This window comes from Theropithecus gelada, chromosome X, assembly GCF_003255815.1.
Source record: "Theropithecus gelada isolate Dixy chromosome X, Tgel_1.0, whole genome shotgun sequence".
In the NCBI taxonomy this organism is placed as follows: domain Eukaryota; kingdom Metazoa; phylum Chordata; class Mammalia; order Primates; family Cercopithecidae; genus Theropithecus; species Theropithecus gelada.
The window spans coordinates 108010324-108025598 of NC_037689.1; the positions used below are offsets into that span (position 1 = coordinate 108010324).

General features: G+C 47.0%; 1 protein-coding gene across 4 annotated transcripts in view; it reads left to right on the forward strand.

Moving 5' to 3' along the window:
- The first annotated feature begins 7673 nt into the window (after positions 1–7673).
- Positions 7674–15275, forward strand: part of TMEM164 (transmembrane protein 164) — a 184737-nt gene continuing 177135 nt past the window's right edge. Inside the window, exons 1-2 of one of the 4 annotated variants that reach the window (XM_025373155.1) lie at positions 7674–8031; positions 8736–9400. In XM_025373155.1, coding sequence (XP_025228940.1) covers positions 9011–9400 — 390 coding nt within the window. In that variant the 5' untranslated portion in view covers positions 7674–8031; positions 8736–9010. Of the gene's footprint in view, positions 8032–8350; positions 8419–8735; positions 9401–15275 lie in introns of those variants that run through there. The other 3 variants (XM_025373154.1, XM_025373156.1, XM_025373157.1) reach the window with 3 other exon arrangements.

Sequence of the window (15275 nt, forward strand, 5' to 3'; positions counted from 1 at the left end):
GGTCTCGATCTCCTGACCTCGTGATCCGCCCGTCTCGGCCTCCCAAAGTGCTGGGATTACAGGCTTGAGCCACCGCGCCCGGCCTACATTCTTAACATTCATTTCCTGACATAAGAAGTGATCTGATGAGCCTTACAGAATGCTGAGCAAAATAAGCCAGACACAATGAATTACATGCTGCACAATTCCACTTATATGGCATTCAAGAATAAGCAGAGTGAATCTATGGTGATAAAAATCAGGACAATGGTTACCTCTAGGGGTACGGATTGACAGGGAGGTGGGCATGAACATCTGGGTGGTGATTACAGGGGTGTACACATTTGTTAAACTCATGGAGCTGTACACTTACAACTAATAATGCATATTAGTGTATGTAAATTAAACCCCAAGAAAAAAGAGAAATAATTTAGGCCAAGCACAGTGGCTTACACTGTAATCCCAGCACTGTGGGAGGCCAAGGCGAGTGGGTGGCTTGAGCTCAGGAGTTCGAGACCAGCCTGGGCAACAAGGTGAAACCCCATCTCAAAAAAAAAAAAAAAAAAAAACCAGATACAAAAATTAGCTGGGTCTGGCGGCACAAGCCTGTAGTCCCAGCTACTTGGGAGGATGGCTTGAGCCAGGAAGGTGGAGGTTGCAGTAAGCTGAGATTGCGCCACACCACTGCACTCCAGCCTGGGTGACAGACCCAGACTCTGTCTGGTAAATAAGTAAGTAAATAAATAAAAAAGAAAGAAAGAAATTGAAAGCAGTGATGTCTTCATGGACAGTCAGCTTATCTACCAAGAACGGTATTGTGTATGGGATCGGGTTACTGGCTTTGGAGCTAGCAGATCTGGGATAAAATCCCAGTTTTGGCACATACAGGCAGTATGACTTAAGCATACATTTTCACATCCATAAAATGGGGATTAAAACAATAGTACTTACTGCTCAAGGCTGTTTGTCATAAGGCTTAAATGAGATACTATATGCAAAGCACTCAACCATTTAGTGGTGTTTGATCACCCTTAGTTAGATTTTCTTGCTTTACTGACTAGACCCATGGTAGTTCCCAATCTTAGTTTTAAAAAAATATCCATACTGGCTGGATGTGGTGGCTCATGCCTGTAATCCCAGCACTTTGGGAGGCTGAGGCGGGTGGATCACCTGAGGTCAGGAGTTCGAGACCAACCTAACATGGTGAAACCCCATCTCTACTAGAAAATACAAAAATCAGCTGGGTATAGTGGTGGGCGCCTGTAATCCCAGCTACTCGGGAGGCTGAGGCAGGAGAATCGCTTGAACCCAGGAGGTGGAGGTTGCAGTGAGCCAAGATCATGCCACTGCACTCCAGCCTGGGTGACAGAGTGAGACTCCATCTCAAAAAAAAAAAAAATCATACTAAGCTCTACTCTCAGAGCTTCTGATTGTATTGCTCTGGGGTGGGGCCCCCAAAATCAGTATTTTTAAAGAACTGGCCAAATGACTCTAAAACAGCAGTCCCCAACCTTTTTGGCACCAGGGACTGGTTTTATGGAAGACAATTTTTCCAAGGACTGGTTGTGGGGGAGCAGGGTGAGGGGGCGGGGTTTCGGTATGTTTCAAGAGTGTTACGTTTATTGTGCACTTTATTTATATTATTATTACACTGTAATAGATAATGAAACAGTTTATACAACTCACCATAATATAGAATCAGTAGGAGCCCTGAGCTTGTTTTCTTGCAACTAGATGGTCCCATCTGGGGGTGATGGGAGACAATGACAGATCAGGCATTAGATTCTCATAAGGAGTATGCAACCTAGATCCCTCACATGCGCAGTTCACAATAGGGTTCATGCTCCTATGAGAATCTAATGCTGCCACTGATCTGACAGGAGGTGGAGCTCAGGCAGTAATGGGAGTGTTGGGGAGCTGCTGTGAATACAGAAGTTGTTTTGCTTGCTTGCCTACCATTCACCTCCTGCTGTGCTGCCCAGTTCCTAACAGGCCACAGACTGGTGTGGATCTGTAGTCCAGGGGCTGGAGACCCCTGCTCTAAAGTGTAGGAGCCAGAGCTAACATCCAGTAGGTTAGATTTATTACATCCCCAATCAAATGTTGCCTCTTCCACTATGAACATGTTCTTGGCAATTCCTGCTCCTGGTGTTTTCCCTCTTTTCTGAACGGTTTTTTTTGTTTTTTTTTTTAAATTGAGGCATTACCGACATACAGTAAAATGTACAACTCTAAAGTGTGCACTCTATGTATGTTTACATATGTATATATCCATGTAACATCACTCAGATCAAGACACAGAGCATTGCTAGCATTCCAGGAGGCTTCCTCCTTTTCCCTTCCTGTCAGTATCTCTGGGGTACCTGCCAGGCTGACCTTTCTCCCCACAGATGACCTTACTTGGTGTTGAACTACGCCTGAGTTCTTTTCACTCTCCTTGTTGGTAAAAGTCACTTGACACATGCAAGACTTGTTCTTGTGGTAGCAGCTCATGTCTGCTTGGCTTGTGTTTATACTTCCCTCATTTATTGTTTTCTAACCTCCCTTGTTTGTGAGTATCTCCCTAGCTGAATTTTAAGCTCATTGAGAGCAGACATTGCTCACAGGCAATAGTGCATTCCTATGAACATAATAGAGACTCAGAAAATACTTACGGAATGAATGCTGGTGTCGAATGTTTTGCGGAGTGGCAGAAGCAGTAAGCAGATAAGTCAAATTAAGACAAAGACTTCTCTCTTCATCCTCCATACATATGCAGTTTATTTTTACTGCTAACACTTCATATAATGTTGGGAGTGTGCATTGTTTTTTGTTTGTGAAAGATCATGTATGCATTCGACTCTCGGGTTCCATTGTGGACAGAGTGGTAGGAGTTGATTCAAAGAAAAAAGTGGAGAGAAGAAAAGGTAAGATGGTGAGGTCAAAGAGAACGAGCTTGCTCTGGCTCCTACTATTGAAAGATCACTGGACCAGGAGTGAGAACCTCAAGTTCTAGTCCTCACTCTGCCACTAACTTGTGTGACCTTAGGCAAGTCACTTCACTTTTCTGAACCTCAGTTTGGTTGTGGTACAGCAGAGGTAATAATTTCTGACACTTTGCACTCCACAGTAGGGCAGCTGTGTTCATAGCTGGGAGGCACTTTCGCCACAAGTATTTAGAGCATTGTCTCCCCAGGCTCATATCTCCGTCAGGTAGGTAGATTATCTTTCTGCTTTAAGATTCAAACCAGACTGAGATAAAAGGCGGGAAGGTTGAGTTCGTAGAATCATAGCAGATTAATGCCAGCAGGTATTTTAGAGACCATTCTAGTCCAACCCTCTCATTTTGCTTCTGAGTATACAGAAGCACAGAGAGATGGTTTTCCCCAAGGTTTCACTGAACCAAGCCTGGATTCCGGGCTCCGTTTTCACTGTTGTGCTTCAAGGCTCTACTTAAAAAGCAAAGTTGATTTGCTCTTGTTACTGGTTGGAGACAAGAAAGCTCTGGCCTGAGTCCCAGCAAAGAAATGATCGGGACTTTTGCCTGAAGCTTTTGTAGTTCTAAATTCAACATACTATTTTAGCTCAATTATTACCTGCCTTTTACTTATGGGGACAACAATCTCCTAGTGCTTATTTAGTGTCTACTAGGAGTTTGCCACTTTGCTAGGTGCTGTGGGTGGGGTTTAGAAAAGATTAAGATCCATTTCCAGCTCTCAAAGAGCCTGGTGTGGGAGACAAGAGTCACAATGAGAGAACAATGGAAGGCAGTATGTGATTCAGAATAAAATGAGTAGTGCAGGCAATAAATGCTGTACAAGTTCAGAGGAGGGAGAGAGCTCCGGGAGCAGAGGGAGGGGGATTGAGGGGAGTGAAATTTTACGTGGGCTTTGAAGGAAGGTAGGATTGTTTATGCAGATGCGGGGGAGAGCACTGAATTTGAGGTTGTGTGTGCATGCACGTGCTTGCGTGTGTGTACACATGCAAATGCAGGGATGGGTAATAATAGGGAGCACTTAGGGAACATTCTCTATGCACCAGACACTACCTTATGGTCCCCAACATTCAGCTCATTTGACTGTGCATAACCTCATAGATTTGATAATAGTATCTTTCAATTAATAGATGAGGCAATTGAGGCACAGGGAGGTTGAGTAAATTGTCCAAGGTGACACAGCAAGTAAATAATATAAATGGGGTTAGATTAGAATCCGTATCCTAAAAACACTTTGTTATTCTACTTGTAAACCCAGAATAAAATTTTAAGCCCCCCTAAATGACTGAACAGACACACCCCCCCAACACACACCCCCCTACCTTGGCTAAGGGGATCTGGAAAGAAAGTTTGAAAAACTAGCTCAGGCTGACCAGGTGCGGTGGCTCATGCCTGTAATCTCAGCAGTTTGGGAGGCTGAGGCAGGTAGATTTCCTGAGGTCAGGAGTTCAAGACCAGCCCGGCCAACATGGTGAAACCCAGTCCCTACTAAAAATACAAAAATTAGCAGGACATGGTGGTACACGCCAGTAGTCCCACCTACTCAGGAGGCTGAGGCAGGAGAATCACTTGAACCCAGGAGGCGGAGGTTATAGTGAGCCGAGATTGCACCACTGTACTCCTGTCTGGGGGATAGAGTAAGACTCCATCTCATGGAGGTTGGATTTTTTTTTTTAAATTGCTTAATGGGTATAGGATTTCTATTTGGGGTGATGGAAACTTTCAGAAATAGAGTAGTGACGGTTGCACATTGTGAATGTGATTGAAGTCATTAAATTGCACAATTAAAAAATCACGAAAACAACTGCGTGCGGTGGTTCACGCTTGTAATCCTAGCACTTTGGAAGGATGAGGTGGGTGGATCACTTCAGGCCAGGAGTTTGAGACCAGCCTGGCCAACATGGCGAAACACTGTTTCTACTGAAAATTCAAAAATTAGCTGGGCATGGTGCATGCCTGTAGTCCCAGCTACTTGGGAGGCTGAGGCAGGAGAATTGCTTGAACACAGGAGGCAGAGGTTGCAGTGAGCCGAGATGGCACCACTGCACTTTGGCCTGGGCAATAGAGCGAGACTCCATCTCAAAAAAAAAAAAAAAAAAAGAAAAAAAAGAAAAAGAAAAAAAGAAAAGAAAAAAATAGTTAAAACGACAAATTTTATATTTTACCACAATAAAAAATCATTAGAAACCTTGACAGAAACCATCACAGAATTTCCCATGTTCAAAAAACCTCGAGGACATTCTTCATTATACCCCCTCTCTTTGGAGTTTATGCACAATTGATCAGCATTAACATTAAAATAGAGATCATAAGACTGAAAAAACAGACTTTTCGTGACAATAAGATACCAAATTCTAACCTGACCCTGGTATAGCACCACATGACAGAAAGCAGGCCCTGAAGGCAATCAAAGTATTTTACCCCAAAAAACATTTCTTTGACATATTTTGAAATGGCCTTGCAAAGTTATCTCTTGTGGAGAAAATGTACATTCTGTAGAGAATCTCCTTCCCTTTCCAGGTCCTTTCATGATCCAGGAGAGATTTAACTAAGAGTCAGACACCTTTTAAGGTCCAATAAGAGATTTTACATCTATTCTCTCTGAAGATTGCTACCTGTCAGCTTCATCTATGTAGCAAGAATCTTGGCTTCCACAACACCCTTTATCTTAACTCAAGCATTTGTTTCTGCTGACTTCAACTGTTTGGATAAAGCTTAACTTTTTCAACCAATTGCTAGTCAGAAAATCTTTGAATCCACCTATGACTGTGAGCTCCCCCCAACCACCTGAGATGTCCTGCCTTTCCAGGCTAAGACCAATGTATACCTTACATGTATTGATTTATATCTTTGCCTGTAACTCCTGTCTCTCTAAAATGTATAAAACCAAGCTGTAACCCAATCACCTTGGGCATAGGATCTCAGGACCTTCTGAGGCTGTGTCACATGTCATGGTCCTCACATTTGGTGCAGAATAAATCTCCTCAGATATTTTACAGAGTTTGGCGTTTTTCTTCAACATGCCTGTGAAAAAGGAATTTATGGCTCAATATAGAAAACTGGCCTGGCTAGAGTCATTATTAACCATAGTCATTGCTGCAAACTCAGGACAGTCTAGGCCAAATTCCCAACAGAAGCTCAGGTGGAAATTGGAGGGATTACTGAAGCCATTGGCTAAGTGCTATGCCCTCATTCTTGCTTCCTTGAAGATAGCAACTTGAGGTCTTGGGATGCTGTATTCCATTGCTAGGTGCTCCACAGCTTTGTCCTTAATGTTCCTTGGTTATGTTGCTGAGGATTTAACAAAACAACTAAGGAGAATGAACTAGTGAGCCTCTGAATTAAGCCTTGTTTGTTGTTGTTCTTTATTAATTGGCACTTGTATTACCGGAAAGGGGTCTGGATGAAGACCCCAAGAGAGGGTTCTTGGACCTCGAGCAATAATTCGGGGCAAGAAAGAATTCGGAGTAAAATCAAAGCAAGTCTATTAAGAAAGTAAAGGAATAAAGAATGGCTACTCCACAGATAATTCTTAGGGTTATTTCTTGATTATATGCTAAACAAGGGGTGGATTATTCATGAGTTTTCCGGGATGGAAAACCCAGCCCCTATTCAAGATGGAGTCGCTCTGGTTCTAACGCCTCTTGACACTTGGAGAACATCAGGCCTATGGTAGATGTTGTACAAAACTTGGAGCCACACAAGGCTACCTGACTGTACTTGTTAGGAAAACCAGACTTGGAAAAAACGGGAGGGCGATGGCCTGATAATACAGTAGATTGCATTTTATGTTTTGAGCCTGGCTTGCAGCCAACATCCAAAAGTGTTTCCTAGGCAAGGTGCCTAACTGTGTTTTTCTGGATATTCTTCTAACTCATCGTGAGTCTTCAATAAATATTAAATCAACATGAGGTAGGTCCTGAGAAGGTCCTTTTACTGTCCCTTGTTTCAAGAAAAGCAAACAGCCGATGGGTAAAAAGCAGCAGGTAGGAAGAGGGGATTTTATTTCAGTCAGTTGCCCTCATCCAGGTTTTGGGCTTAGAGCTGCTCCTCCACACTCATATAGTCCTGGCTGGCTTTTCCACGCATAGGTTAGGAAGCAACTGCTCTCAGGAGGGGGAAGGGGGAAAGAGGGGGAGGGAAAGAGGTCAGGGGAAGCCTCTCTTCCTCCCACTGGCCTACCATTGAAGGCCTGTCAGGAGAAAGGGGAGAAGTGGGGGAGGGAGAGGGCGTGGCAGGGGTGGTCTGTGTGGCAAGAGGTAGAGAGAAAATACTGGATCAGAGCAGGAGGGGGAGGAGCAGGGAAAAGAAGCCCCTGTCCTAGGCACCGAAGTGTGGAGTGGGGCTGTGGCTAGAAAGGGGAGAGAAGATGCCTTTCTGGTCTTGCATGAGTCGTGGCAGAAAGGAGGAATCGCGAAGAGGAGCCGGCCATACCCAGCACACACCCCAAAGCCAAGCTGCTCATTACTAGAAAGGCTTATTCGCTGCACAAGTAGTTAGGGCGGGCCGGCTAAGTGCCTACTATGTGTCCAGTATAGAAAGAAGTGCCCTAGAGAACCAGGTCGCGGGAGGCGGAGCCAGTCAACAGGCCTTCACCGAGGGGGCGAATTCTGTACACGGTTGTGAAGGAGGGTGGCTGTGCACGCGTGCAGGCTCCGAGTGCAGAAGACGAGGCAGGCCAGGGAGGAGGAGGAAGGAGGCGGAGACTGAGCCGGAGGAGGGAGGAGGAGGGAGAGCCGAAGCCGCGGAGGGTGGGAGGTGTGAATGGTGGACGGGTGAGGGGAGTGCCAGAGGCAGAAAAGGGAAGGAGGCGAGGAGGAGTAGTCGTGGCCCGAGGGCGTGTGGTGGGGCGAGAGCTGAACTGGACGGGAGGAGGGAGGCAGTGGCGGTGGCAGCGGCGAGGGGGAGGAGAGAAGGAGGGGAAGAAGGAGGAAGCGAGCGCGGCGGCTGCAGGGGGAGGAAGACGGGGAGGAGGAGCCGTGCGCCGCGGCGGCGGCCGCCAGGGGAACTGAGCGCCCGGCGCGGGGAGCGCGGGAGCGGAGCAGTAGCCCGAGCCGGGGCCGCGGGCCGAGCTGCCGGTGAGTGAAGCCCCGAGGGGCGCGGCGACTGATCCCCAGGGCCGGGCGGGAGGCGCGGGAGGTTGCGGCGCCGGGGCGGAGGGAGGGGGCCGGCTTTAGTCCAACCTCCGGCTGGCCCGGCCTCCCGCCCTCACTCCGGCTTCCTCCCGCCGCTGCCTGCGCGAGGGGGGCAGGTCCCGGGCGGGCCGCGGGCTGGGGGTGGTGCTGCCTGGAGGGCGGGCGTCTGGGGCCGGAGGGTGGAGCTGGGGGTTTGGGGGTGTACCCGGGGGCGGGAGGCTGGACCAGGACCGCTCTAAATTGGCTGGAGGGGCCCGTCGGCGGCGAAGTTGCTAGCTGGGGGCAGAGACGGCCACGCGGTTGCAGGAGTAAGAGATCCCTCTGTGGCGAGTGCGTGAGACGAGGAGTCCGGCGTCCCTGCCATCCCCGTCGCCCTCCCCGCCTGCCTGGCCCCGCTAGCTCCTCTCCTGGCCTCCGCGTGTCCCCTAGCTCTGACCCCTTTTGGCTCCCGGTTCGCTGCCGCAGCACTGCCGGGTCTCCTTGGCCCCCGCCCCGACCCTCTCGGCCTCCGGCTTCCCCTGACCCCTGCTTCGCCACTGCCCCGTTCCCCTTTTCTTCCCTCGCTAGTTACCCCTCCCGCTTCCTAATTCCCGATGCAATTGCCTCTTTGAGACCTTTTTTTTTTTTTTTCCTCTCCTTCCTTTTAGATTGGCCAACGGCTCCTTTCAACCCTGCCTCGTTGGTGGCCACTGGAGAAGCGCGGGGGGCTCCCCCAGACAGCCGTGGGGACAAGTTAGAGCCAGCACTTTACCCCGGGCCTTGCGTGTAGCTTCCCCTCCCCTACTCTCGGTGCCCTGGTGTCTGGAGGGGGGTTGTGGGGTGTGCCCGCCTTACATGGTCCACCACCCGGGCAACCCTCTGGGCTTGTGTTCCATCTCACTCTTGCCTCCTGCACTGTGGTCAAGGGGAACCACTTTGCATCATGTCCCGGTATAGCTACCAGAGCCTCCTGGACTGGCTCTATGGGGGCGTGGACCCCAGTTTTGCAGGCAATGGGGGCCCCGACTGTGCTGCCTTCCTCTCTTGGCAGCAGCGGCTGCTGGAAAGTGTGGTGGTCCTGACCCTGGCCCTGTTGGAGATCCTGGTGGCCCTGCGGCACATCCTGAGGCAGACGAAGGAGGACGGTAGGGGTAGCCCTGGCAGCCAGCCAGAGCAGGTGACCCAGCGGCCAGAGGAAGGCAAGGAGAGCCTGAGCAAGAATCTGCTCTTAGTAGCCCTGTGCCTGACCTTCGGGGTGGAGGTGGGCTTTAAGTTCGCCACCAAGACCGTCATCTACCTGCTCAACCCCTGTCACCTGGTCACCATGATGCATGTGAGTCTGTTGACTTTTTCCTAGGCAGCCTAAGTGATAAGAGTCATTTGTGTGCTCAGGACACTCCATAGTGTACAGCATCTCATCCTGGCGGGGAGTGGGACCCTTAAAAATGATTTTCCAGCGAGTGGCTGCCTTTGTGCCGATTTCAGGTTTGGCTTTCTTTCACCTTTGCACAATGCGTCAGCCCCACAGTGGAGGTGAGGAACCTTGTGCCTTAACCCTAGGAACGACTGGCACTCACACTGGCTGCCCCTCACCTCCCAGCCCAGCCCAGCCCTGCCCTGCCCTGGCCTTTCACAAGCAGGAAGTCCAGCCCCAGCCAGGTGTCCTTTCTGAATCACATCAGTGGACCATGACCCAGCTCCCTTGCCTTCTGTGGTAGTTAATTTCCCCGGGGCCTGGTGACACTCTTTCCTGGAGGTGGTCACATAAACTTTCTCATCTACACTGTGGTACTTTGGGGAAATACTTTTACAGGTTTCTCTTAAAGACTCTTTCATTTGGGAGTGTATGCTCTTAGAGTGAGGTCTGCCTTTTCATTTTGAGGCATTGGAGCAGCACCAAGCTCCTACTAAGTGAGTTCTGAAGCAGGTTCCCAGGCTGACTTGTGAACTTTGGGCTGGTGATCGTTATGGTGAGAGGGTATTTCTTTTTTTGCAAACCTCTCCATCTTATCACTGTCATTCTGTCTCCTGTGGTCATAGTCCAAGGGTGCTTAGGAAGCTGATTTCTTTACCTCCTCGACTTCCACCCATTAGCAGTGCTAAGGAAAACAAATGGGATTGAAAAGGCAAGTTGCCAGATACATAAAAATAATCTGGGTGAGGACCAAGAGTGAGACTGTCTGTACTCAGCCTGTGTGGAGAGATGTTCTAAAGCTATAAAATCATAGAGGAGGATGAAGAGGAGACTGGGAGAGCAATCAGTCTTTTTTAGATTTCAGACTGTGGAAAACCCAGTGTGTTTTATTCAGGGGCAGTTTTGAAACCTGTCATTAGCATCATTACTGTCTTTATGTTTGTAGAAGGTTATTCTTTGGAGACTTGTGACAGCCTAGCTTGGGGCAGGAGGTTGAGATTATTATCTCCATTTTACAGGCCTGGCGGGGTTTATGAATGACAGGTCATTTGCTTGCAGCCAAAAGGTGAATTAGTGCTTGGGTTGGAAAGCAAATTCATCCACCTTGAGGTTGTAAGCTGTCACCCCCAAAGTGAGGGTGGCAGTGGGTGGTGGGGCAGTCCTGTGGGAAGTGTCAGGCAGTTGAGCACCACGCTGTCTACTCATGGCTTGGATACTTGCACTGTGTTCCTAGGAACTCATTTGATTGCAGGCTCCTGGATGTGGTGAATGACCCCGGCCTCTTCCCTTCTTGCAGATATGGTAAGAAGGTGTGGATAGCTTTGGAATAAAGCGGCTGTTTTTGATTGGGTGGCGTAAGCATCCGGGTTGGAGTGGGCAGCATTTTTTAAGAAAGGGCTTCTTGGGAAGTGATGCCATTCACAGGAAGTCCAGGGCTGCCCTAGCTAGACCTTCTGTGTAAATTTGAGCCAGTCTTCTTTCTTTCTTTTTTTAATGAATGGGCTTTTTGTTAATGATAGGAAACAACGCATCTCAGCCGATGCTGTGTGAGGCTGTCGGGACAGGAGTGCTTTTTTTTAAGGATGGCAGGTGGTGAGGGTCAAAGGGTGCATCTTCTACAAAGTGGTCTTGAGGGCTCTGGCAACCATATATCTACAAGGTCAACAAAGGACTAAATTCAGCCTGGCTGCTGCTAGTGTGATGACGTCAAGACTGGCAACACCATGGTTTTTAGCAGAAAGATTTTTAGAGGCTCTTAGAAGACTCTGGAGACCTAGTGGCTGGCATTAATTCATTGTGTGACTTTGGAGAAAGTACTAATCCTGGTCCTCAGTTTGCCTACTTATAAAATGAGGCAGAGTTGCCCTCCTAGCTCTTGACAGTTTATGTGATTCTTGTCCCCATAAGTCGTAGATGAGTATGCAACAGAGAGCTATCCTGAAATGCTTTTGACCTCCTGTGTGGAAAAAAAAGGAAGCTAGTTTCTTCTCTGTGGAAGTCAGGTGGCCAGTCCCCATTCATTGTTTTCTCCCTGTGTCTCTCCAGTAAAGTAAACTCAGCTGGGCCATACTTGGGAACACATGCAGAGGATGATGGCACTTTAGGACTTTGAAGCCTTAGGATGGGGGCATGGAACAGAGCCATGCCAAGGAGTTCTTGAGCCCCATCAGAATTATGCTTCTTTGCCCTTTTCTCCTATATCACTGCTTTGTATCATTTAAATAGTAACCCCTGGCGTACCAGGAGACCTAGCCTCTGATTAATCCAACTTTCTATACCCTCCATATGGCTTTTCCTGGGAAGCAGGAATCTATGGATTTTTTAAATTTGATGAGTCCTAAAAAAAAAAAATTAACAGCAGATGGTTGGAAATAATTTTCTGACTTGGTTGCAGCAATGACCAATAATAGTATGTATACCCAGCATACCATAATACCTTGCATTCATCTAGCACTTACTGTTTACAAGGCACTTTCATATACATTGTTACATTTAGCTTAGGCCTGGAGAAAGGGATGTTAAAATGTTTCCTGCAACAGCATATATTCCAAAGAGCAGATGCTATATACAAAGAAATGTTTAGCAAGTGAACTAGCTGAATTAGGCTATGTTGTAGTGGCAAATTCTGTGGAATTTAGAAGTCCTAACAAGGAAAGAGAGATACTAGCTGAAGTGAAAGGGATAACTTAGCAGAGACATGTCTGATGTGTGTCTCTCAACAGGATGACTCAGTTTGGGCTTTATAAAAAGGCCTTCCTCAGAGAGTCAGTGTAAGTTTGTAACAAGTGAGGTATTGCTTTAGGCCAGGAAATAGATAAGTTGGAGGGAAATTGGTTAGTCTTCCTATCTCATTTTTCAGTCTGCAAAATAGTCATTCCCAAGGCCTTGTTACACAGGCTCTCCTCATAGCCATGCTGCCTTTGGGTGACTGCCAACTTCAGTAGCATAAGGAAGGGCAGTACTTGTGTCCAAGTTCTGTTATTGATTAATATTCATCCTGTCAGGTTTCTTTTTGGCCTTGTCTGATTTCTCAAACGTGTCCTGGGACTGTAGACTGATCCAGGCATGTATGGTTGACGTTGCACTATCTCATAGTCTCCAGCCAGAGATAAAATTTGAGTGTTCTCAAGATCAGCAAGCACCAAGGTTAGCACATGGTTGCTAAACCCCTTGCTAAATATCAGTGGTGTCTATCAATTATACCAATAAGTATTTCTTCAAGCATGGCTAGTCCCTTTTTGCTTATGATTTTGGCAGGTATGGGTGACAGGGAGTGAATTTATGGAGTGACTGTACTGTCTACCAAATATCACCCAGTAAGTTAGTGGCACAGGTGGCTTTAGAACTGAGCTGCCACAGTGGGAATCTGGGCTTAGCAGGAAGAGGTTCTCATAGCTATTTAAGTCTTAAAAATCTACAGTTTCTCAGCAGAAGGGTTAAAATGCTGGACAGTTTGACTGATGGTTGTAAAGACTGCTGGTCTTAATTTAGTGGCCCTTTACCCTCCTTGAGTGCAGTTATATTGTCTTTGTCTTAGAAATTTAAGGAAAAGATCCCATTTGGGATGTCTTGTTTAATTGTCCAATTCCTGTTGGTTCTGTATGTGTCTGTGCCAGCATCTCCTGATTAGGCACAGAACTTAGTGGGGTGCAGCATATGCCGTTTAACCCTCGATGTCTATGCGCATAAGGCAGGCTGTATCCAGGCTGGACATTTGGCAAAGAATAATTGGTGCTGTTGACCCCTTAGTCCCAAGCTGTTGGTTTTTAGTGAGTAATGCTGAATCCCATCCTTTTTTAGAGTTGCTGTAGCTATTTGATTTTTTGTCTTCTTTACAATATATTAGAAATCTAACTTCAACCAAATATGGCTTACCCGCTTTGGGTTCACTGATTTTCTTACTTCCTCCCTCCTTGCTAAAAGTGTAGAATGACACACACTCAGAAAGTCCTGAGCTTTTCGTGAAACCCGTTGCAACTCGCTGAATATACACTGTTGCATTCCAGTTGTTATGCGATGAATTTGTTTTAGAGAAAACCTGATGGATTTGAGAAACTTGGCTTTCTGTTTTCCCCCTTGACTTCAGACCAGACACACCTCCTCATTCTCCATCTGTTGTCTGGAGCACTGATTATCATTCCTGCTTGGAATTGACGTTGGTGGGTAATGGGTACAATAAGGGATCCAGCCATCTGCTGACAGCTTATCAGATGGACTGTGTCCTGTGTCATCAGTCCAGGGGGATACAAGGAGATGATGATTATAGGGGCCTCACTAGTGAGACACGACATTCCTTTTTAGTTTATTCCTCCCCCCAAGGAAATTTGCAGAGAATTTTTCCATCTTCCATTGTTACAGTCTTTGGGGGTGTCCATATAAAGAGAGGTGCTGTAGATCGGTGAATTAAACAACCTCAGACAGCCCCGAGATTTAAAATTATGATGCTAGTTTTGCTCATGGCTTGCTACAGGAACCTCAGCAAACTATTTAACCTTTTGCTATCTCAGTCTTCTCTGTGAAACGGGCCATGTGGAAATGAAGCACTTGAATTCTCTGAATAATTATGTGGTCACTTAAACAGAGAAGCTGGGCAAAACTGGTCAAAGATGGCAGATGACCAATATAGTTTTAACTTCATACTCAGAAACCGACAAAGCTCAACTCCTTACACCTATCTTGATAGCTTCTAGAAGGCATTCCTCTAATCATTTTTGTTACTTTTCTCTGGATCCTTGCCTGTGTCTGGATACCTTTCTGATGCATGGCCTATAAAACTGGACACTGTAAACTTATCAGAGGTCCAGCCCACACCAAGCAGAGAGGAAATATTTTTTTCCCAGTCTTTTCATGCCTTGCACCTGTTAATACAAGTCAGCTTGCTATTAAATAACAGTATGGGCCGGGCGCGGTGGCTCAAGCCTGTAATCCCAGCACTTTGGGAGGCCGAGGCGGGTGGATCACGAGGTCAGGAGATCGAGACTATCCTGGCTAACATGGTGAAACCCCGTCTCTACTAAAAATACAAAAAATTAGCCGGGCACGGTGGCGGGCGCCTGTAGTCCCAGCTACTTGGGAGGCTGAGGCGGGAGAATGGCGTGAACCCGGGAGGCGGAGCTTGCAGTGAGCCGAGATCACGCCACTGCACTCCAGCCTGGGAGACACAGTGAGACTCCGTCTCAAAAAAAAAAAAAACAAAAAAAAACAGTATGTTGCTGGCCTCTACTCAGTGGATGATCCACAAGCTCCCAGAATTTTTATTCCTTTGCCACACATGTGCCACCTTCTTCTCAGTCTTTGTGGGACTTGTTTTTAGTTTCCTCCCCTCTGTAAATACTCCCCTGAAGAAACCTTTCCAGAGGAGCCTGACCTGACTCCAGTTATTCCAGTCATTCAAGTAACACTTTTTGTCCTCCTTTCTCAGCCATCTGAATACTTGTCAGAATGTTGGGCTCTTTGATGAATACCTTTGTATGCATGTAGGTAATCTTGTGTTTGGCCAGATCACTTGTTTTTTTTTTTTGCATTTTTCTTTAATGTTTCTCTACCATTAGTGGGAACACTTTTTTAAAGTAAAGGAATAGTGGGTTTTTCCTTTGTAACTCCTTGTAGAGCTGAATATAATACTGTATATGCACATTAATTGTTTAATGTGTACTGGATAATGGTGACTGATTGATTGGTGGAAGTGACTTTCTGCTTTCCTTTTCTCTTTCTCCACTGGTGGCCTTATGTTCCTGTTAAGAGAATCTTCCGACCGGGCATGATGGCACACGCCTGTAATCCCAGTACTTTG